The sequence below is a fragment of the Alligator sinensis genome, unplaced genomic scaffold, assembly GCF_000455745.1.
Source record: "Alligator sinensis unplaced genomic scaffold, ASM45574v1 scaffold1354_1, whole genome shotgun sequence".
Lineage (NCBI taxonomy): Eukaryota > Metazoa > Chordata > Crocodylia > Alligatoridae > Alligator > Alligator sinensis.
This window is the reverse complement of record NW_005842344.1, coordinates 1056001-1079499: the sequence shown is the minus strand read 5'-3', so window position 1 is coordinate 1079499 and position 23499 is coordinate 1056001. Positions and strand designations below refer to the sequence as shown.

General features: G+C 43.0%; 1 protein-coding gene across 13 annotated transcripts in view; it reads left to right on the top strand.

Annotated features, from left to right (window-relative positions):
- MYO9B (myosin IXB) overlaps positions 1 to 23499 on the top strand; it is a 55062-nt gene that overhangs the window by 16958 nt on the left and 14605 nt on the right. For 10 of the 13 annotated variants that reach the window (XR_003095295.1, XR_003095294.1, XR_003095296.1 and 7 more), the window contains exons 3-24: positions 1357 to 1451; positions 3165 to 3227; positions 3692 to 3791; positions 4488 to 4588; positions 4936 to 5065; positions 5524 to 5613; positions 5962 to 6078; positions 6371 to 6505; positions 7862 to 7983; positions 8752 to 8893; positions 9131 to 9326; positions 9712 to 9787; positions 12917 to 13030; positions 14143 to 14182; positions 14881 to 15003; positions 15790 to 15870; positions 17180 to 17290; positions 17939 to 18061; positions 18835 to 18984; positions 19079 to 19245; positions 19748 to 20710; positions 23229 to 23295. Coding sequence is in view for 10 of the 13 variants with exons in the window: in XM_025210304.1 (XP_025066089.1) it covers positions 1357 to 1451; positions 3165 to 3227; positions 3692 to 3791; positions 4488 to 4588; positions 4936 to 5065; positions 5524 to 5613; positions 5962 to 6078; positions 6371 to 6505; positions 7862 to 7983; positions 8752 to 8893; positions 9131 to 9326; positions 9712 to 9787; positions 12917 to 13030; positions 14143 to 14182; positions 14881 to 15003; positions 15790 to 15870; positions 17180 to 17290; positions 17939 to 18061; positions 18835 to 18984; positions 19079 to 19245; positions 19748 to 20710; positions 23229 to 23295 (3306 nt within the window). In the remaining 3 variants the exon portion in view is untranslated. Of the gene's footprint in view, positions 1 to 1356; positions 1452 to 3164; positions 3228 to 3691; positions 3792 to 4487; positions 4589 to 4935; positions 5066 to 5523; positions 5614 to 5961; positions 6079 to 6370; positions 6506 to 7861; positions 7984 to 8751; positions 8894 to 9130; positions 9327 to 9711; positions 9788 to 11750; positions 11841 to 12916; positions 13031 to 14142; positions 14183 to 14880; positions 15004 to 15789; positions 15871 to 17179; positions 17291 to 17938; positions 18062 to 18834; positions 18985 to 19078; positions 19246 to 19747; positions 20711 to 23228; positions 23296 to 23499 lie in introns of those variants that run through there. The other 3 variants (XM_014522366.2, XM_014522365.2, XM_025210307.1) reach the window with 3 other exon arrangements.

Genomic DNA, 23499 nt, shown 5'->3' with positions numbered 1-23499 from the left:
GAAAGAGACAAGTCATGACCGAGAGGGTCAGATGCTGCTGTCAGTATGTGGCACACTAGCGATGTCTGACGTCGGTCAGCGAATTCCATGAATTTGTTCTCTGTTGGGAGGCATGTTTCCTCTGAGACATCTTAGTTGGTGTTGCTTCAAGTTTTCACAGGAAATGTTTGGGACAGAATTGTCTGCTGATAATGTTCGCGCTGAGTGGTGCAGCGTTTGCTAAACGGCTGCCTTTTGCGTTGGATTTTTCACTGTACTACGTCGTCTCGCTGCAGGCTGATAAAATTACAAGATTCCCTTCAACCTACTGCAAATATGGGAGCTTAGTTTGGTTTAATTTCCTTTTGCTACCTCTGCTGTGTTGTTCCTTTTGGTACCTCTCCTAAGAAATCTGTCAAAATGTTCATTTGGTAAAGTGTTGCCAAATTGCTGACACTTTAGTTGAATATTAGGGTTATAATTAGATGAAACCATTTTCAGCACGTGGACAAATCTTATTTAACTGTTGCTACAGACATTTGGCAAGCTTCAGTAAGTGTTCTTGAACCGAGTTCCCAACTTACAGCTTTCAGTGACACGCAAAGTTCAGTGCGCGTGTAGTGCACCGGTGCTGGCTGGTAGGGCTGGTAGACCAACATCTCCTCCTGAAAGCCCTGCGTGTCTTTTCATAACAGATCTTTATAAATTTAAAAATCATTCTTTAGGTTCAGAGGAGTGAAAAGTCTGGTTGATTTGGAGAAGCATAACGTTTTTCTTTGAACTTTTTTTGCTTTGCCTTTTTTATACAAAATTAATCTGACTCCCTGAGAATTAAATTAGCTATATTTGCAGAACCGACTTTAATTTTATATTTGCAGTTAAAGGTGAAGTAATGATGTGGCATGTTTTGTCAAGGGATTTATTTTTGAGAAAAAGACTAACTTGCTACATGGTTTTGAGTTTTGATTTCAAGAGGCAGTTCTGTCATCCTTGCAGCAGTCTTTCACCGACAAAGACTGTTCTTTAAGCCCACGCTTGCTTTCTAATGATTCGGCCTGTTGACCGGAGGATCCAGGGGGCATTCAGCTAGCTTGAACTTGGTTAATTGTAGTGCATATGAAGGTAACTTCTAATCCTGGTGTAAATGTACCAATCCTTTTCCTCCCGGTTCCAAGTGCTGTGCTGGACCTGGCATAATCGATGTACGTGTGTGCACATCTGAGAAACAACACTTGTCTCTGCTGCTCTTGAACCGCATATGTTTTGCTCTTTCCATCATATTTTGGGTGTTGAGTGCCAGCTAGCAAGTCGAGTAAGTGAGTACACAGCTCTTAACCTATTTCACTGAAAATAGATTTATTCTCTGTGTTGTTGCAGGCATTTGGCAATGCAAAAACAGCTCATAACAATAACTCCAGTCGTTTTGGAAAATTCATTCAAGTCAACTATTTGGAGAATGGTGTTGTCAGAGGGTAAGTGTGACATGACGTTCTTTCTAGAGTTGGACTGTCAGTATTGTGGAGAGATTTGTGTGTGTTAAAAGCAGCTTTCCACATAGGTGTTTTTCATGCCTGAACAATCTGCTACTTGAGGTCACCTCAGGACCTAAGAGAGGACATTTTGTGCCTGAAAGCATGTCTAACATCTCTCCCAAGCGTACAGTTGGTCCAATAAAAGATATCTCCAGAAAATCCTTGCCTCTTGCATACTGATATACTTTTAATTTCCTTGAAGTCACAAACCACGCACACATTCAGTAACTACTTGTGTAAATACAGCTCTGTAATAGGCACTAGGGGTGCTGACAGACATGGAAAACCCTCCAGCACTTTATCAGAAGAGGCAACATGTTAGTTTGACCCGGCTCTGCAGCGTCTGTATAGATCGGGCGCTTCAGTGCAGCTTTTTGGTGCTTTTATCTAAAGCCGATTCAATCTAATGCGATCCCTCTTCTGGGCATGCACTGTGCTCGGTGCAGAGGTGCGCTGAGCTTAAAATAATGTTTGGTTTTTTTATTCGCTTCTATAATCAGCCATAATGTGCAATAGTTTTCTATAGGTTTGCTCATTCAGTGGTGGCATAACTTTATATCAACCGTATAAAATGGCTATTGGTTAATAATCTAATTCTGGATTTTTTTTGCAAATCAATAGTTTTGTCCAATAATCACCTGTCAGGTGAGAAGGCCTTGTATCTCATTCTTTAGTCTTTAGTCTTTAGTACCATGTATCTGCAGAGTACGTAGGAGTATCACATTTTTTTTGCAGCATATTCATGCTTCTTCATTTAGGGCAATATGCTAGAGCATTGACCGGGACGTGCGCCCGCCCTGTAGCGACACTCTAGCAGCGTATAGTTTCCAAGCTCCAGCGTATCCTTTCATTGATGCATTTGGTGTGTAGCATTGCTTTTCCTTAAGCATCAGATGTAAACACATGCTAATTCTGTCCGAGAGACAATTGTTTGAGTATTATTCCAGAGTAAAACTGACACATTTACCGACGAGGTCAGCCCCGCTTAAGGGATTGGTACTATGTGAACCCATTTGTTCTCTGTCTGCAGCCTGAGAAAAAGGCTACTCTAGCTTTGGTCTTGCTCTTTGTCCATTTGTATACCTAGTGGAAGAGGGAATTATTCTTTAGGGGTTTACTCTACAGTTTTTTGCTGGTGGGTGCAGTCTAATATGGGCCACCAAACTCACAGTTTGGCAACAATGCATTTCCGTTGTTTTCTTTGCATTTTGTGGGTTTTTCCTGTGCCTCTGACTAGCATCTGTTTAGTAAAATCAAGGTAGTGTAAGAGTGGTGTTGTACCTTGATGGTCCAGAAATTATGCAAGAGGCAAGGATTTCTTAAGGTGCTATCTTTTATTAGTGAAGCTGAAGCATATTGAATAATTGTGATTGTTGAAAAAAACCCCAAAACAACCAACCTGCTCAGTTTGAACTGGCTTTTCTTTCATATCTGCTCCGGCAGGGTAGTGAAGGACTAAATGTTTGATAGCATCCTCCTAAATGTAGCACTGTACGTGGTAAGGTTTTGACTTGTAGAGATAGCAGTGAGGCCCCCTTCACAATGAACCTCGTATATGAAATGGCCTAAAGCCATTTGGAAACAGTTGCTTAGTGCTTTGGTATGCAGGTGCTTGCGTTTGCATTTCCACCTTTCATGTCTTGTTTCTTTTAGGGCTGTTGTTGAAAAATATCTGCTTGAAAAATCTCGTCTGGTCTCTCAGGAAAAAGATGAAAGGTGAGAGGATTTTGTCTTGCGTGCTCTGTAGTCAAATGTCTCTCCTAAAAGCAATGGCAAACACCTCTCTTAGCAAACTGTGTAATGAGTTTCCACCTAAATGCCTGGGACTCCTTCTCCTAACAGGAAGACTCTCCAGGGCAGCTGGTGTAGGGCGCCCTGCGCGGTGTGAATTCACTCGAGCTCCCTGGACTCTTAACACGCACGACGTGCCAGTAGCTTACCGTGAAAGTTCCCTTGCACTTTCAGTACGTGCTAAGCGTGTTTACACACAGTTAGTGCAAAGTAGCTGATTGTCTGAAAATGTACCTTCTAGATTGCTGTGCACTAACTACCCTGATGATCACAGTAAAAGGTTTAATACAGTACGTACGTGAACAGGTGCTTGGAAATTCGTATTCTTTATCAAAGAAAAGTTGGCATCATGATGTCTATATTAAACAGACATATTTTTGGTACTGTAGGAACTACCATGTGTTTTATTATTTGTTACTTGGAGTGAGTGAGGAAGAACGCAAAGAATTTCACCTCAAGCAACCTGAAGATTATTTCTACCTCAATCAGGTAATCGGTGACGGGGGGCGGGGGTGACATTCTGACAACAAAAATATTGTCTCCCCGGTGTTGAAACAAAAGGCACCGAGATAAGTGATCTTTATTTCCCTCTGTGGTGCGACCATTCTCTGGTTTTTATAAGGCTTTTTAAACAAAATACTGCTTTTTCGCTGCACAGCAATTCTAGCAACGCTACAAATTCTTATACAAACTCGCATGCATCACAGAGCTCCAGATATATTTCTCTTCCCTCTGTTGGCATGCCTCTGGTGTAGAAGACTTAACTTTCATCAGCCTTGTCTCCTTTTTAGTTTTGTAGGCCACCTGTGAGACACAGCGGGCCTTAAGGATGAATCTGACACTCATGTGAACTGGATGCAAAATTCCTTGTGTAGAACTGTTTGATTTCAAGCTCAGGATTTGTTGCTAGACTGCTTCATGTTTAGTGTTGGGTGACTGGTGATTATAATAACATCATTCACCTGGCGACTGGTTGGGAAGGGGGCAACAGACTGCATTTAAAGCAGTGTAGAGGTCTAGTTGATGCAAGAAAAGGGACATACACAATTCCAGATTTTGCCAGAAAACAGGAGTGTCTATGGGCCAGCACTTTGCTTCGTTTTCATTCATAAGAAAGGTTACTCAAGGGCCCACGTCTGTCTCTGCTATATATTTGAACCTGATTGTTGTGGGGCTTTTTCATAGCATAACTTGAAAATTGAAGATGGCGAAGATCTCCAACATGATTTTGAAAGATTAAAACAAGCTATGGAAATGGTTGGCTTTCTTCCTGCAACAAAAAAGCAGTAAGTGGAATTGTTTAGCTCTTTTATGTGAGCAGTTTGTTAGTGCTTGCTTGCATTTCCGTGAAATTGCTACCTAGTAGTCTGTTATGAACTACACAGAAACAGTTTGGTGTCCCGCACAATAATTTGTAAATCAGCAAAGCTGTATTTGTTCAGAGCCCTACACACAAACTAGGAGAACGGTGGGCTTTTTCTTATATGGGTTGCCATAAGCCAACTTTATTCAGTCTCCATCTTTTTCCTGTAGATTTGGCTGTTGGCCTGTGGCTCTGTTTAATACTTGTTAATCAAACTCCTGTTAATGAAACAAACACTTTTAAAAAGTCACCACTGTTTTTATTTTTCAGAATCTTTTCAGTGCTTTCAGCTATTCTCTACTTGGGCAATGTTACCTACAAGAAGAAAGCCACCGGTCGGGATGAAGGGTTAGAAGTGGGACCCCCTGAAGTACTGGACATCCTCTCGCAGCTTTTAAAGGTAGAGTATCCCTTTCGTGCGTTCCATAACCATTAAGTAAGCTGATGGCATGCTGTAGCTAAAGGTGGGCTTGTTCCAGGCCTGGGATAGGAGGACCATGAAGGAAAGGAGACAGTTTGCTGAACTGAATGTAAATGTTCATGTTTTTGGAGAATTTTTTATATTGTGAAGGAGAAAGAGAGAGAAAATGCATCTCAAAAGATGGGAATAGTTAGATCTGGTTAGTGTGTCAGCTCTCCAGTCGGATTAATGCTGGCGGGTTTCCCCAGGATGGAAATACATCCCTAGCATGTGAAGGGAAAGGATTTCAAGGAACTCGGGAATATGAAAGTTGTCAGCCAGCCACAGCTGGAGCTGTTGTCCTTGGGTTTGGGTTTCCAGAGCTATCTGGGGAGATGACAACTACTTGGGTTGCCACCAGTGGCTAATAACTCTGTTTTCCACTTTATTTTGTGAAGGTCAAACGAGAACTTTTGGTGGAAGTGCTGACAAAAAGAAAAACGGTGACAGCCAATGACAAGCTTGTCCTGCCTTATAGTCTCAATGAGGTGAGTGCAAGGACACAAGCAGGGAGGCTTTAGCCAGTCGCCTTGCAGGTGACCTTACTGTTACTCAGTTGATTAATGCTAGAAAATTGACTTGGGCGTTTCCTCAATTTTTAGAAGCCAGAAAATGGCCCCTCATTTACAGCTTGGCTGTAAAGTATCACATCACATACATGGCAGTAGGAATTCACTTTATTCACTTAAATATATTTTAATGGATACTGCCCAAACCCTGGTGTCAGCTGTTGAAAAAGTGATGCAGTAAACGTCCTAGCCCTACCATATTCAGTCAGGGGTATTACCTGCTTGTGACTTTTTTTCTTTTTTCTTTTTTTTTTTTTTTAACTGCAGGCAAAAACAGCTCGGGATTCAATGGCAAAGTCCTTGTACAGTGCTCTGTTTGACTGGATTGTTCTGCGAATTAATCATGCACTTCTTAATAAGAAGGACATGGAGGAGTCTGTTACAGTAAGTTCTGGACAGAAGAGCAGACAGAGCTAGCGACTCATCCTATAAGTACTGTAGTGTGTTCAGAGACTTGGGGTGCAGCTCTGATGTCAGTAGCAAAATTCTCACCAACTTCAGGGGAGTGTTACTGTCCCGTGGATTTTACTGGGGGGGGAATAAGTGTTTATTACAATAGCAGACATTTCAAGTCATATTGGCACAGATAACAGTACTGATGTGTAGTGTGGTGTTAACAACCAAAACTATCATAAGGTCAAGTAACAGTATCTGCACCTTTTTTCCCTCCCTTCAGTGTTTGTCCATTGGTGTGCTTGATATTTTTGGATTTGAAGATTTTGAAACCAACAGTTTTGAGCAGTTCTGTATAAATTATGCAAATGAACAGCTTCAGTATTATTTCAATCAACACATTTTCAAATTGGAGCAGGTAAGTGATTGTGTATTGCAGGTGTTACGTAAGGGCTAAAGTTAAAAGCCAGAAATGGGTATAATCTTAAACTCAGTACATTAGTATGTTTTGCTTTGTAACATGCTTGTCCATTGCACAGAATTTAAAATAAGCTTCCCCAAAACCTCCTAGTGTAAAGTTAGAGTTATTGAAGTTTGTAGCTAAAAATCCTACTTTCAGGTCATGTGCTGTGTATGCACAGCATCTGACTTCATACAGTTCGTTGGGCAGTGTTGAATTTGGATGCAGAATATGGTCGTGTGTCCTTTCCCTTAAGCTTTTGTTACTTTAAGCCAGCAAAAAATCTTTCCAAATGATGCCGGAAAACCATTTTTAATTCACCCAAGGACATCAATTGCTCTATATTACGTATTTTATCAACAGTACATAAGTAACCATAAATGAAAGTTAAAGGAAGAAAGCACAAAACACACAGACTTTAAGTAAAATCAAAGTAGAGCCCAGTGGCTTTAGCAACTGATGACAGGGTTGTCTGTCCAGACTAACTAGAGTAAAGAATTGTATTGTCGTCTTTTCTAATGCTGTTTTCCCAAAGAAGCTTAAGTAACCCGTTTCCTGTGTCTGTCTTCATGAGAGCCCTCAGGGGTTGCCTACATATTTTAAGAAGGGTCTTTTTGTTCATGGAACTTAAACGCCATTTTTTACAATGTGCTGTGCATAGAAATCATACCAGCTACGTAATTTGCACGCACTTAATCCCAATCACTTGAATAGGATGCATTTTCTAACGTGTCATGGAGAGAATGTGAAGCTGTGGGGATTTATCTCATTATTCTTCTGAACACGTCATTCTGTTTAGACTACCTGCCTACTGAATCCCGTGTTTAGATCTGTAAGTGCATTATTGCTAAATTAGTTTGCCTTTAGCATGTGCAGGATGAAAGAAAGCTGATATTATGCTTTGATAGCTTGATATGGAGCTGGCATTTCTAGGCCACTTAGCACCAGCATGTGTTGCCAGATAAACTTTGCAACCTTATCTGGGTTTCATATACTCTGCAGAAAGGCAGTGCTTGCTGATGGCAAAACAGGTCAGCCTGTCACTCGTAAAGAATAGATTCCCGTATCACACCTTGACATTTTGTTGTCCTCCTCTCTTTGACCTGGAATGTACCTCTCTATGACTGTAATAATGAGGGTATTTGATCCTCAACATCAAGAAATTATATTTTTTTCTTGTTCTGGTTTCTCCCTCACACCAATAAATTCAGGATTTGCCAATAACTGTGTAAGGAAGTCTTTAAGCATTTATTTTGCATAGCTTGTGCAGGCCTGTCTGCTGTCCTGATAAGGAAATCTCTTTGAGTTGCACAGGAGGAATACAAAAGTGAAGGGATCACGTGGCACAATATTGACTATACTGATAATGTGGCCTGTATTCACTTAATCAGCAAGAAGCCCACCGGCCTCTTCTATCTGCTAGATGAAGAAAGCAAGTAAGTGTCAAGTTCTTCTGAAAGATTTGCTGCATGGAAGTGTGGGAGGGGGGCAGAAGTAGTTGCCAAAATAGAGGAAGTTAATGGTTATAGGAGGTGCCAGATTGTGGGGAGGAATCTTTATATATGTAGATCATGCAGCTAAACTTCTACAAAGCTAGTCTCTTTGAAAAATCTCCACTTCGGTGGTGGTCGTGACATAAGAACTGTTATACCAGTTCATACCAAGGGTCCATCTAGCCCAATGTCCTCTCCAGTAGTGGAGAAACAGGGCATGTGTATTGTGATTATCCTTGTCATCCCCTCCCAGTTACCAGAAGTCATAAGTTTAGGGATTTCCCTGACTGTTATATTGAATAGTTCTTGATGGGCTTAAAGTGACAGCATAGAAACTTGGATATTTCTGATGGCTTTTACCAGGTGACTGTAACATAATGCATGTGTCTGGGGTATGTCATTATGAAAGTGCTCAAAGCTATGACCACTTAGTGTCAGTTCTCACAAAATTGCCAGTGGAAGGGGGGCGGAGGTGTCTGGAATTTTTTAATGGGCTGCTTTTCGCCTAAGAAGCACCTCTGTAGCTTATCTCTAAAGTATCAAAGCAGGACTTCTGCCTATTGATCCCTGTGGCAAATGGTTGTTAGCTTGCCTAGCACGGCTAAATACATTTTTAGGTCGTGCTTGCAGATCTATCTGAGCACCTTTCCTTCCTATTTGGAGAGTGAGGAGCTAACCTCTTCCCCTGTGTTTCCTGCTTCGTGTACCTAGCTTTCCACATGCCACCAGCCAGACCCTACTTGCAAAGTTCAAGCAGCAGCATGAGGAGAACAAGTTCTTTGTTGGAACCCCAGTGATGGAGCCTGCTTTTATTATCTGGCATTTCGCTGGGAAAGTTAAATATCAGATAAAGGTATGTAACAAATTTGGAATAGCAACAAAAAGACTCTTCTGTTCCTTGCCAACAATAAAATGTACGCACACAAAATGGAGGCGTTATTTACACTTGGTGTTTCACTAGATTTGGATTAAGTTAACAAGGCCAGTCCACATGAATTATTCAGCCTGATGCATCCGCGTAATCAGAACCTGGGTCCAGCTGGATCCTTTCTCATTTCATCTCTTGGGGTTTGACGTTTCTTTTCTGCAGGATTTCCGAGAGAAGAACATGGATTACATGAGACCAGATATTGTCGCCTTGCTTCGCAGTAGTGACAGTGCCTACGTACGGGAGCTGATCGGGATGGATCCTGTGGCTGTGTTCCGCTGGGCTGTTCTGCGAGCTGCTATTCGGGCAATGGCGGTCTTTGCAGAAGCAGGGCGCCAGAGAGCTCAAAAAACTGCAGGTACCAAGCAGAGGGAAACTCTTTTAGAAATGTTATTTTTAATTCAACCAGTTATTATTATGTTTATCAACAGTCCTAAGCACATGATAATTATAGGAGATTTCAGGATACAAAATGAGAAAGTTTGAATGCTGAAAGGGAAACTTTAGGAAAGTTAAGTAACTTGTCCAAGGCCAGAAGGTCATCTGAGCAGATGAGTTTACCAGTCCTAGTAGGAGCCAATTTGAGAACTAAAATAAATTGGTGCTTTCTTTAATAACAAGAGAAGTGGAGCAAAATCTTTAGCTCTTGTGTATTTATCAGTTAGAACTTAAGTGCCAAATATTGCATTTGTCTGGATAGAGTTGTCAAAATGTAAGATGCTGCTCTTTATGTTCTGCAACAGGAGTGGTACGACATGGACCTCGGGTTCCTCTTGGAGAACTCCAGAGAGCAAATACACCAGTAGAAAAAGTATATCGGTGAGAAACGTGCTTGGCCGCTTTTCCCAGAGCAATGGGCTATATTTTGGGCATGGCAGGGAAGAGTGCACTGTGTTGGAGAGCCCTACACTGCTGAGCCACATGCCATACAGCAAGTGTCAGCTCATGCTGTCCACAAACATGGCTGGCAACCCATTTCTTTTTCAATATTTTTTGGCAGCTACTTGGTTGGGTTTTTTTGTCTTGTTCCAGTTACTTATACAAGTAGAAAGCTTGACTAAACAAGGCATAATTGCTTGGTTTATATGCTGGCAGTAGGCTTGGGGTGTATAAATCATGATGACACTGGGCCAAAGACCCAAGGGAAGGTTGTACATGCTCTTTCCCCTCTGTAACGTTGGCATACCCAGGACTCCAGAATGATGGATTGCTGTCAGTCAGTCTGTGGAAGAAGTGTGCTTTATAGGGGAAATTTGAAAGAGAAAGGTGGTGTGGGGAGAGCAATATGGAGAACAGCCTGAAGTGTCCACTTCAGTGTTTGGAGATCACTGAACAAGTTTGAGGAGGGGGCAAGGTAGCTATATAAGTAGTCACTAGGTGACACAGAGAGACTCTGCCCTGCCCCTTGGAGTGTGCAATCTACTTCTTGTGTTGCAGTAGTTCCCAAACTAGGCTGCTTGATTTGCTGCAGTCCTGAGCTCATGACCACACACTCCTAATTCCCCCCGAGCCTGTAGTTACCCTTTGTACTAATAGTTAACATAGAATGGGACTTTTTTGTGCTGCAGCTGCCGTATAGTAACTGTCTCTGTTACTGTGCGCCACAATTGCTTTGCAGTGAGAGCCACAACAAGGCAGTTTACCCCTGAATAAAATGGAGTTAAGTTGATCTGTTTTAGCTTCCACTTACTACAAAGTAATTGCTGCACATGGATAGTTTGTGCGCCCATAATTCCAGGACTTAGTGCCCCTTTGTTAGTGTGGTACTTTTTGGTGTGTCTGCTTGTACCCTATGGTTAGTGAAAGCTAAACCAGATCTGTTTAGGCCTATTTCATGCAGAGATAATCTGCCCTGCCTTAGCTTTCCCTAGAGCAGTAGTTGCTACGGAGCAGCTGAGACGTGGTCAGTCCCCACCCCGTTAATTATTGTCATGTGAACAACAGTAAGGGCTTGTATGGGATTTCGTAAAATTATCAGATTGGCAGTGAGGTCATGGCTGGGAAAAACTGGGAACTGCTCGCCTACTCTCTGTTATCACAGGTTATGGCCTTGTTGTACAAGTAAGTAAACAGATACGTAGGACAGTGCAAGACCCAGAGAACTTGCAAGATAGGAAAACGAGATGCAGCACCTTCACAAGAGCTGGACCTATTTAGCTCTACGCCTTGTCTTGATATCACTTCTTTTGTTCTCCTCCTGGTGTGGTAGGGGGTTTTTAAGACTTTTCTTTTATAGCACCCTGGTCCCAAGGTAGAGTAGTAACCTTGGTGCAATAGATGTCCGTCTTTTTCTAGGTGAGAATAAGGAACAGGTGTAGGTGAACTGAGGAAGCAAAGATGCCACTTTCCATGAACGCCCTTATGAAAGAGGGAAGGGAAATAACAAAGACTTGTCTGTGTATAACAGAGTGAAGTGTTTATAAGTAAAGTCATTTAAGGGAGACGTTTCAGCTTCTACATAAGAATATTGCTGCCAAGTACTGTTGTAAAGCTTGAATGCTCCTTTGCTGCTACGTTTCTAAAGTCTCATCTTTTTACTGGATGTTGCTGTTTATACTGGACATTCTTCCTTATGCTGCTGGCCCCTGAGAACTGAAAAAAACATAAAATATGATATTTTGCTGCTTTTATGATTCTACGGGTACAGAAGTGATAGCTGAAAACGCAGTGCAGTGGCTGGAAGGTAGAGAATTCCTTCCAGACCTGGTCCCCAAGATCGCTCTTTATATTCATGTTTACCTTTCTGTGAAGTATTCAGGTTCTATACGTGTTCCTTTTGCAGCTACTCAGTGCTTGATTTTTCATTTGATTGCTCTGAGGATTTCGATATAAATGCTTTTGAAGACATCATTTCTTTTTATGAAAGCAAGAAGTAAGTAGCAATAAGGAGACTCGTAGTTGGAGGCCAGGGAGGCACATTCCTGGACAGCTGAACCTTCTGAGTAAGCTCAGTGCAGAAATACAGCTAAAGAATACAACAGCAAAACCCTGGTTTATCAGCAGATTGAACAGCTCCGGCCAATTGCAGTTGTCAAAAATTAAAGATACACTTCAGGCGTACCAAACTAGCCAGTGTGTGTCATGCTCATTTCCTTGTGATTCTGTAACCAGGAATGCAGCATTTTAACAAGAATTTTCAGAAGAACTAGAAAAAATAAGCTCATGTAACTGTAAATTGTTGTTGATTCTTCACTGAGCAGCTCAAAAAAGTGATTGCATTTTAAGATCAGAAGTGATTCTTATACTTCTGTTGTATTTTTGGTTTGTGCCTTTCTGGAGAGTAAAGAAGGTAAGTTTGGTGCCAGGATGGGATCCTCTTCAGCATGGTGCATGGTTACACTGATGGAGGCAACAGTTAAATAGGGACCAGCCCAGACTAACTTTCATGCTAAACATGCGTTTCAAAAAATACATCAACTTTCTACTGGAAATGTGAGGAAAGTTAAATCCTCACTTTCAGGTAGTCCTTAAATGTCCAATGTTTTGCTGTAGTATCTAATGAGAACTTGCTAAGCAAGCTAACTGTAATTGTTAGATGTATTGAATCTATTTAAGAAATAGATATAAGCATCTATTCCTAGACATAAGTACTGAAAAGCCTCCATTTTTGCCTGTAAAGACCTTTCAGACTGCACATAATGTAGTCTATTGGCAAATAAGCATCCATTTTTAATTTACCCTCACTGTTGCCATAACTGATAACCCAGGAGCATGTATTAAATGCAGTAGCCCATATATGTAACTTGATGCGTGACTGCAACATTTAAAATCTGAGGGTATCAAGTCATGTCACGCCAGCATTTTCTGTTTCAGAAACTCATGTTTAGGAAAAAGTAGCCTGGGATCAGCCTGCTATTGTTTGGAGCACTCTGGGTGACGGGACCTCCTTGTTTTAATTCCCTGTTTTTTCTCTCATGACCATCTTTTGCCTGGCTGTGGATCATTTAGGGACTTGCATGATCAAATCATCAGGAGTATAAAAGGACTTCCCTGGCAGGGTGATGATCCCTGTAGGCTGCTTCGGTCACTCAGTCGACTTCAGCCACACCGCTTCCACTTCCTGTGAGTTTTGGTGTCCTAGTATTACTTTGTGAGCGCAGCAATGACCGAGCAGTGTTCCAATCCATAGCAAGATCTGCAACAGCAGAGAGAGCCTCTCCTCAGACTAAATTAAACAAAACTGAAAATATAAGCGAGATAGTATTTCCTTTGCAAAAACAAGTTCCTGTGGAAGCTAAAGAGAATGTTGCATCATTTCCTTTGCAATAACAGTGGTAAAATCTGCTTTTGATACCACCTGCCCTGAAGTACTAAGCTGTGTAGCATGAACAGATTGCTGGTATGCATCAGAAAACCAAGTCTCACAAAATAAGACAGCGTGCATTAACAGTTTCCCAAAAAGCTGGAAAAAAAAAAGCTTAATTGTATGCACGTTCCTAGATTTAGTAACTTGATTGTGACAGGTAATTTATGATAGATTGCATAATGAGGTGTTAACTGCAGGTCAGTTGGAGTTGGAGCACATTTTACACCAAAAGGTTAATTAAACGCTCCCAGAATTAGGGAGTGAGTTGCACCCTGGTTCCCAAGAGATTCATGTTGCAGTTTGTGCTTCCTTAGGCAGCGAAGTGTGTGCACTTCCCTAGGAGATCTATCCTGAGAAGTGGTCCCATTACTCGTGTCTCCGAATCCCTACGTAGCATATTGGGGCACACGTTAACAGTCTGAGGAGCCCAGCGCTTCTGCAGAAGATGCTAGCACAGGCAGACCCTCCCGCTTCATCCTCTGGTGATAAGGGCTCTGTCTTCCAATGCCTGCACAGGTGGTTTTGTAGACTGAAAGCATGCATGTAGAAAGTGCAGATATACCTTCTGTAGTAATCAGACTTAGCTTTGATAGCTGTAGGTGCTGTAAACAAAACGGTTCCTTTTTGCTAATGCTGCAGGTATTGGAAGTTGGCAAAACCTTCTCCTGTCAAAGTGGTTTGCATTTCCTGCATTACTCTGCTATGAGGAGCTCTGCATGCATGATCACATCCTGAAGCTGTTGCACTCAATCTCTTCTCCTCTGCATCTTAGCTTGATCTAATTTGCAAGGCATGGCTTGCTGAACTAACCGAAAATCACAATGCGTTTTTTTTTTTTTTTCTTAAACAATCTTTAATATTTTAACAGGAAAAGTAGAGGTATCAAACAAAAGCAGATCATTCCCAAGGTAAAGTTATTCAGCATGTTTAAAGATTATTTTTTTCTTTGTAAATAGTGAATATACCTCTTGATTGACAAAACTTTCTATAAGGAAGACTGTGTGGTGAGAAATCTTTTGTCTCCCATTATCCCTTAAATAGCTGGCTAGATAAAATGATGTCTTTAGAACTGGCTGACACCTAAGCTGCTTTTGACTGGAATAGACAAATGAGGAAAGTACCTGTCAGCAATTAGACAAGAACACTCTTGCTACCAAAGTCTCGAGCCCCAAATTTTATTGACATGCAGCAAAGCTTGCCTGGCAATGGACAGAGTTCCAGGTTGATCCGTGGTTAAGCAGAGCAGCGGAAACTACTTGAGAAAGGAATGTACCAGCATTGTGACAAGCAAGGAGCTTGTCTGTATGGACAGCAACCCCTGACCAGGCCGTAAGGGACAAAAGTATTGGTTGTGTGAGACCATTTTTATTTTACCTTTTTCAGCCCCAGGGAAGAGGAACAGAAATGGTTTCAGTGTTTGAGAGAGGATAGTTCGGGTTTTAAAATAAAAAGCCTGAGTGACTGAATGTAACGTAATATAGAGAATGTCGTCATTAAGTGGTGGATTTCACTCTTGCCACATTTGGTGATGCCAGTAGATATTTGTCCTTCAAGTAAATGATCGTATACATATAAATTGTGAAAATACCAAATGTATTCATTGCAGAACTTGCTGGATTCCAAGTCTCTGAAGCTTATAATGAGCATGACGCTGCATGATCGGACTACAAAATCCCTCTTACATTTGCACAAAAAGAAGAAACCCCCTAGCATAAGCGCACAATTCCAGGTAAATGAATATCTGATTTGGTGACTTCTGCATCTTTCAGTCTTCATAGATAATGACTGCTATGCAATGGAACGAGCAATGAGTAAAAACCACCCAGGATGTTCCCCCTCCCACCACCCCAGAACAGATTCCACTTCTTTATTTCCTAACAAGTTTGCTAGTTCTTTGCATAGATCAGTCTTCTTTTTAGGTTAGCGATTCTCAGCCAGGGTGCCTTGAGATCTTTTCAGTGTTAGCACTATTAGATAAAGAAACATGATTCACAAGATAAAGGCAGACATTTCAAGCTGGAATCTGCAGTGTTGGAAACGTTCTGACACGCCGGGGTCTTTCTGAGTTCTTTGCCATAAAAGAATTGTTCTGTTTTTGCATAGTCAAAAAACAAGTGAAAGTTAAGAGCTAGCATTTTCTGAGGTGGACCTTGAGTCTTAAAAGGTTGAGGACCATTGTTCTAGGCCTTTTGCAGTCTTTTAATGCTTACAGTCTAACTGCCATATATAATACAGAACATATAGGGGCTTTGGATAGTCAATCATTCTGTGGCAATGATGATAGATCAGTAAGAGACTACACAAGCACCTGGTTCTTGTCCATGTTTGGTATATGCAAGGGCTGGCGGTGAAGGTGTCTTGGATGCTCCTGGTAGAAAGGAAAAATGAATAGAGACCACGTATTAGATGTATTGCAGTTTCTGGCTGAGACTTGTGTTCTAAGGAAGAGGTATTGTTGGCAAAGGCCACTCAAAATAGTGGTATTTGCATGAGTACATGGAATGTTTTATTGCAGACCTCTCTCAATAAACTACTGGAGACTCTGGGGAAAGCTGAGCCATTCTTCATCCGGTGCATTCGCTCCAATGCTGAAAAGGTAAGTCACTCCACTTCCAAGGAAACTAGTCTGATAGCCATGCCCCCACCCACTTATACACGCACTAGTGTTCAGCTGCTAACATGTTATTTATTACAGTGAGCACGTATAAAGGCAGATAGAGCTTTCTTTTGTTGGAGAAAAACCTAATAGCACATGAAATAACTCATAGCCCATACTGTTTGAAAGTACATCATAAAAAGTAGAATTTTGAGTGCGTGATATGAAAAAAAAAAAATTATCTGCATTACTTAGCCTAAGGCTTCTGGCATAATCTCCAATGGCTGCAGCAACCCTCTGCCCTCTTATAGAAGTTGCACTGTCACAGCAAGCCCTTGAGATTATAGGACTGATGGCCAGCTGTAGCTTTACTGAAGTGTTGGCAGCGGCAGAATATTGTGGGCATTTGAGAGCTTTATGGTAACATAAACATGGGATGAATTTGAGGGTTTTTGTAGAGTTCTTTTTGGACAAATGTCCACACTTGCCTAATGCTCCCTAGCACTAACGACTCGCTTGTTGGCTTTCTTACCGCAAATGGTAATGGTTAATTGGTATACAAAAGGAACTCCCCTTGTCCCAGAGAAAAGCAGCAGGCATGCGGGAGGGGGGATTGGTGTAGCGAGTTTTTAAGGCCACAGCTGGTAAGTAGGTATGCAGTTTGTAGAAATTGTTCAGACTTCAGTTTCTCCCAGTAAAAAGGAGAAGAGAAGTAAAGATGTGAAGCAAAGAGTAACAAGGCAGAAACTGTTCATTCTTTGGTTACTCTGATTACTTCTTCCTCTACTTAAACAATGCTGTTGCTTCTCAGCCAAGTGACCGTAGATGTTGGGGATTCCTGTTGGAGGAGAATTCCTTGATGTGGAATATAGGTATAATCTTACTGTGGCTGTTCAGGTACGTTGTAAAAACTGAACCTTGAACAGAGGTGGTCACAAACGGCATGAAGGCAATCCTCTCCTTCAGATGTCAACCCAAATACAAATGCCTGGTGGCCAGAAAGCAGCTGTGCTCCAAGAGCTCTAGTTAGAGAGGCAGGGAGCAAATACCTTCATGTTACCTCAAAGAATTTAAATGATATTTCTTTAAAGACTGAGTGATGCATGAGAATATCTTAAGACTGCAACAATATCACAGATTTTGACTCCTGCCATTACCATATTGTTCTCTGCTTTATCTGGAAGAACAAAATATGGATATTTGGAGACAACTTTTTTTTTTAGGGGTGTTGGAGGGAGGGAGTTTTGTTTTTGAGCAGGTGGTGTAAAGTGCATCCTGTATACACTGTTTTCTTGCCTGTCTCTTTCAGGAGGAGCTCCTTTTTGATGAGAGCTTGGTTTTGCAGCAGTTGAGATACACTGGCATGCTGGAGACGGTGCGAATTCGAAGATCTGGTTACAGTGCAAAATACACATTCCAGGTACTGAGGGAAGAAGGATGCATTGTGACGTTTGGGAAACATCTGCTACTGCAGAAAGCATGCATCACATCTTAAGTTGCAAGTGTTCTTCACCTGTGCATCTGCATATATTACATGTACTTCATGACCATTTGAGTTCAGTGTATATATTTTCTTTAGTAAGCAATAATGCTTGTGACTGACTTAGCCCTAAAACTACATTAAAACCCTGTCTGCAGACATCTTGCAGTATCTTACGTGGGGTCTGTGTTGCAAAGGCATGGTCTGAATGGCTCTGCACATTCAGTGCTGTGCTGTCACTTGCAGGGAGAGAATCGCACCTGAACTGTGGTGCCAAGTTACAGAACACAGATTGTTAAAATTAATATTTGTGTGTAGAAATTTCAGTAGATTTTTTTTCATTAAAAATTTGAGATGTGTTTATGTACCTATATAGCATCTGCATAAAGCAAAGATATTTAAGCAAAACATATATTTTTATGGGAACTTTACAGACAAAATTTTGGACCGAGACACAGAGGTTAGCATTGGTTAACCTTTGCAGCCCAGAAATCTTAACTTTACTTCATCTCTAGTTTTCTAGTTGTAACTCCAAAGTCATGAGCTGTCTGCTAACTTGTCTCTTGCTGTGTGCTATTACCTCCTCAGGAGTTTATAGACCAGTTTCAAGTGTTATTGCCCAAAAATGCCAAAGCCCTGAAGGAAGACATATGTGCTTATCTGAATAAACTGAAACTGGACAAAAACAACTACCAAATAGGGAAGACCAAGGTTTGTGAAATATCTTCCATCATTGAAGGTGCTCTGTAAGAAGTGTGAATGCGCAGAACGTCTCTTGTTGGGGTTCTTTAACAAGTGTTTGAATTTTTTTTGACTGTGCACAGGAAAAATAGTGATCTTAAAAAAAATGTGACCCAGCTTTCCCTATAATATTCATTGTCCGTAATTCTCCTGATCCCATATTTAGCCATCTGAGCAGACTCTCCAAAATGTTGCAGGGCTTTTCACTCTGAAAAACAGTCTTCATATATGGACAGTTGCTGCATTGTCTTTTATCACTAAGCTCACTGTTTTCCATTTGGAAAGAATTGTATGTGGCTTTCAGATCATACAAGTGAGTAGTGACAGTCTGACACACTTTTAATCAGTAAAACAAGGGGAAAATTGACTTTTGAGGGGGAACAAATTCACGTTGGGCTGTGCAGTAAACCAGACTGAAATGCTGTGCAACAGAATTTTGAGAGCAAATCTCTCTCCCTGTATGTTTAATACAAACCCCCCCCAAACCTTTAGGAGATGTGAATGGAAATGACCTATTAATGCACCAGATATAATCAACAAAAGCGTGTTGTAGATGCCTTCTCCCATAGCACTGGAAACGGAGGTTAGATGCTCCAGTAACAGGAAATACAGGCATACTGTGCTGAGAGCACAGTGTCTAGATACCCAATAGGAATGGTTCCCTGGGATTTATCTGTTTCAAGAGATGAAGCAGCTTGGTTTTGATTTGTGCTGATGTGACCCTTTTTTTTTTAACTGACCAGGTGTTCATGAAAGAGCCTGAGCGACAGATATTACAGGAAGCACTACATAAAGAAGTGATCAGAAAAATCATTCACCTTCAGAGCTGGCTCAGGATGGTTTTGGAAAGGAGACGCTTCCTCAGAATGCGGCAGGCAGCCATTACTCTGCAGGTACATTTTATTTGACTTTTAGTGCGAGTTGCAAACCTCCCCTCTAAGGAAGTCTTGATGGGCATGTCTCTGACTAATGAAGTCTCCCTTCTAGGCTTGCTGGCGCTCGTATTGTGTTAGGAGGGCACTGGAGAGGAAAAATGCTGCTGTCTATATTCAGTCAGTGTGGCGAGGGTACAGGGAACGGAAGTCCTACTGTCAGCAGAAGAGGCAAATCTCCCTTGTGCAGGCGCTTGCTAGGGGGCACCTACAGCGTAAGAGGTAAGAGAGGAGCATGGCTCTGCCAGACCTGTATAGGAATACCTCAGGCTGCCTGACTTTCTGTGCTGTGGCTGAATGCATGAATTACCGCTGTAATGAGTCTGTTTTCCCAGTAGTACTTTCTCTGTATTATTTTCTCTTAACTGCAGTTGGTGCCTGATTTAAACTGATGCCAGTGATGTTACCAGTACTGCATTATCAGGATAAGCCAAGGGCAGCCAAGGTTTGCCCAGCTGGACTACATTGATGAAGTGTTAGGGAAGCCAGGGCTCCTTCAGAATTGGAATTGGTTGTAGTATCAATTACAGCAGCTTCAGTGCTGTGGCTTGCAGGAAGTCCAAGGCCCCAGTACAAAATACGCCAGAAGTCATGCAGGGACTCCATTTATTGGTACCATCTAGCTGCAGTGCTTTGCAAGCCATATTTAATCCACAGGCCTTGCTTTTGGCTCCTTCTGGATTATGCATTTATATACCCCATCTTTAATTTTTTTATTAACTAGGTTTCAACAAATGCTTGTGGAGAAGCAGAAAGCTGAGGAAGAGCAAGCGGAGATGCAACAAGCTCAAGGGAACGAGACTGGTATAAACGAGGCTGAGGATGGTGAAGCAGCGTTGGAGCAATTGGATGTAAAACCAGCGATGCAACTAGATGAAGGTGTCGAACAGGTGGCGGAAAGAGAAGACAAAGCTCAGCATGTGCAAACTGAAAACTTGAGCCAAGCTCCTGAAAGGGCTGTGCCATCCCAGAAGAGCATAGCTGATGGCCCAGAGAAGATCCCAAGTAGTCGGGAGAAACGGGCATCTCGACGACAGAGAGGGCTGGAGCACAACAACTTGCAGAATAAGCATGTCCTATTCTCCTTAGATGAACAGTCTTTAGTGTGCCTTGAAGAAAAAACTGCTGCTAAAGAAGCCCCAGAAACAGTCCAAGAGCCAGAAAAAGCCACAGCAGAAGATTTGGTACTTCTGAAAGGTACAGAGGAGAGAATCCCAGTGGAAGAAAGCAAAACACTTTCAGACGTGCAGCTGTCACGTAAAAGAATGGATGATGATTCCAGTGCCGAGCAAGCCACTGAATCAAAGCAGGAAACATTAGATGAGAAGGATGCTTATAGACTGAAAACACAGGAGAGCCAAAAGAGCCAGATAAAAGGCAGCCAAAGCTTCAACTGTCCTGAAAGGCCATCAAATCTTATGCTGAATTTTAAAAGTAGCCTGCCTGCTACTGGAAGCTTTCGAAGTCCAGTCGAATATCGTGCAGAAAGACAGAAACACAGAGCCAAAGACCTGGACAGCCCCACCTCTTTTCAGATACAGAGGTACCTGGATGACCCAGGGAAACTGAGAGATAAACGGGAAAAATGGAAAGGAAAGAGGCAGTCAGAAGCTGGTCAGAATGAAATGCTAAGCCAGTCTTTCGAGGAAAGAATCGAAAGTGGCCAGTCTCCAGAGACTCCACTAGAGTAAGAACAGCTTCCCAATTGCTTTACTGTTCTGCGTTCACCAGTAGTTGACTGTGCTGAGGACACATTTCTGTAATATGATCCAAAGTGAAGGGAGAGAGTATGTTTCATAGTTTCTAGGGTCGGAAGGGACCTGGGCAGATCATCTAGTCCGACCCCCTGCCATGGCAGGAAAGAGTACTGGGGGCAAACGACCCCAGCAAGATGGTCATCTAACCTCCTCTTAAACCCCCAGGGTGGGAGCCTGCACCACCTCACTTGGAAGCCGGTTCCAGACCCTAACTGCCCTGACCGTGAAGTAGCGCCTCCTGATGTCCAACTTAAACCTTCCCTCCGCCAGCTTGTGACCGTTATTCCTGGTCACTCCTGGCGGCGCTCGGGGGAACAGGGACTCCCGCAGTGCCTGTTGATCCCCCCTGACTAGTTTATAGCAGGCCACAAGATTCCCCCCTCAGCCTTCTCTTCTGGAGGCTGAACAGGTTCAGGTCCCGTAACCTTTCCTTATAGGACCTGCCCTGCTGTCCCTTGATCATGCGAGTGGCCCTCCTCTGGACCCTCTCGATGCTGTCCACATCCCTCTTAAAGTGCGGCTCCCAGAACTGGACGCAGTACTCCAGCTGCGGCCTGACCAGTGCCGTGTAGAGGGGGAGGATCACCTCCTTGGTCCTGCTTGAAATGCATCTGTGGATGCACGACAAGGTACAGTTGGCCTTCCTAGCCGCCTCCCCGCACTGCCGAGCCATGTTCATCTTGGAGTCAATAATGACTCCAAGATCCTTTCCCACCTCCGTGCTGACAAGAGGGGAGTTCCCCAGCCTGTAGGTATGGTGCCGGTTGTTCCTCCCCAGGTGCATCACCTTGCACTTGTCTGTGCTGAACCCCATCCTGTTCTCCTCCGCCCATCCTTGTAACCGGTCAAGGTCCGACTGTAGCCTGTTGCTCCCTTCTATTGTGCCCACATCCCCCCACATCTTGGTGTCATCAGCAAATTTGAACAGGGTGCTTTGCACCCCCTCATCCAAATCACTGATGAAGATGTTGAACAGGGCGGGCCCGAGGACCGAGCCCTGCGGGACCCCACTGCCCACGTCCTTCCAAGCCGAGAAGTTCCCATCCACTACCACCCTCTGGGTGCGGCTCTCTAGCCGGTTGGCGACCCATTGGACTGTGTGGGTGTCTACACCACAGTCCCCCAGTTTCCTAATGAGAACGGGGTGAGAGACAGTGTCGAAAGCCTTCCGGAAGTCCAGGAAGACTATATCCACTGCTACCCCTGCATCCAATGATTTAGTGACCTGATGTTGGCAGCAATTAAGGGGTGGAAGGAAGGGATCCTGTCAGACATAAAGGGCGCTGACAGACGTGCAGCTTCTTGGTCTTACTCATGGCACTTCACAGAGAGCACCGTGATTTGCACCGACCCTCGTGATCCAACAGATGTTGCTGTTGGATCAGGAGGGTGGGGGATCAAGCTGATCCAGGGAGAGAGGCTGTGTTCTGCAGCCTCGTCCCCTAGTCCTGCCCCCACTTCCAGCTCCAGTGCTGTCTCAGGAGGGGAAGGAGGTCTGTTTTCGGATTTGTCCAGCCTGCACTGGATTGGGGTGGGTGGATTAGAGCTCCTCGCCTCGGGAACTCCCTCCCCTACTTCCCTCATCCTGAGGATGACACTGGGGTTGGGGCTGGCCTGCTTCAGCCCAGCCCTGCTCCTGGCCTGCACTAACAGAAGCTAATGAAGATGCTGTGCTTTGAAGTGCCTTCATCTGAAGCCTCATGTAATGAGGGTTCATTTGTTGCACGATTGAGCCCTTTTTTAAGTGCTCTGCAGCTGTGCTCTTCTGTGAGCGCACAGTTGCACAGCGGTTTTGATGGCCAGTTGCACGACAACGTCAAGTCTGTCAGTGCCCAGAAAACCTTTCATTCTGGGATCTAACCCCTGCACGGCACGCGGCAGAGTGGGGAGGGGACAGGCAGCACAGTGACAGGTTGGGCAGGGAGTGTAGGGCAAGAAACAGAGCATCAGGTAGGGCAGGGAGGGAGAAGAAAGCAGAGCATCTGATTGGGCATGGGAAGGGCCTTAAAGTGGTACTCAGAGAGGGTGTAGGGCTAATTTGTGGCATACCTGCCAAAAAGGTTGACTCCTACTATACTAATCCTCCTTTGCCTCTCCCAGTTAAAGACTTTTTTTAAATAAACGGCCTCATTAGTCTCCAGGGATTGGCCCTATGTATATGATAGAAAAAAATAAAATCAAGAATTTGGACATTGAAATGGAAGTTGGAAATTTGGAAGACCAATGAGAGAGAAGGTTAGGTCAAGATCCTCCCCCACAGGTTAAAAATCAGTGTGTGGTATGTTTAACAGTGACTACCTTGGGACAGTAATTCTCAACTCGTGATAAACTCTTTTGTGCGACGTAAGTTTGTTTTGTTTTGTTTTTTGACCTGAGCCTACCAGACAGCTGAGACTGTAGTATTTAAAATAATTTGCTTTTTACAGTAATTTTTGTGTAATCTTACAGAAAGAAGAGGACTACTTCTTCGCTGAATGATATCTCCAACCTGGCCCAATCTGTCAGCATGAGTCGGGTATTGACACTGGTCAAAGATGTATTTGTATATTCTTATTTAGCTTGTTAGGAATGCGAAGTCCAGGAATGTGGGAATCGCTGACCTGCCGTGCATGCGGTACGGGCAAGTTCCTGTCAGGTTTGGTTGGCTGGATTTCCATGTAAGATGGATGGTTTTGTTCACTGGATTTTATACAGCAGTTTATTCTTTCCATTTTCCGTT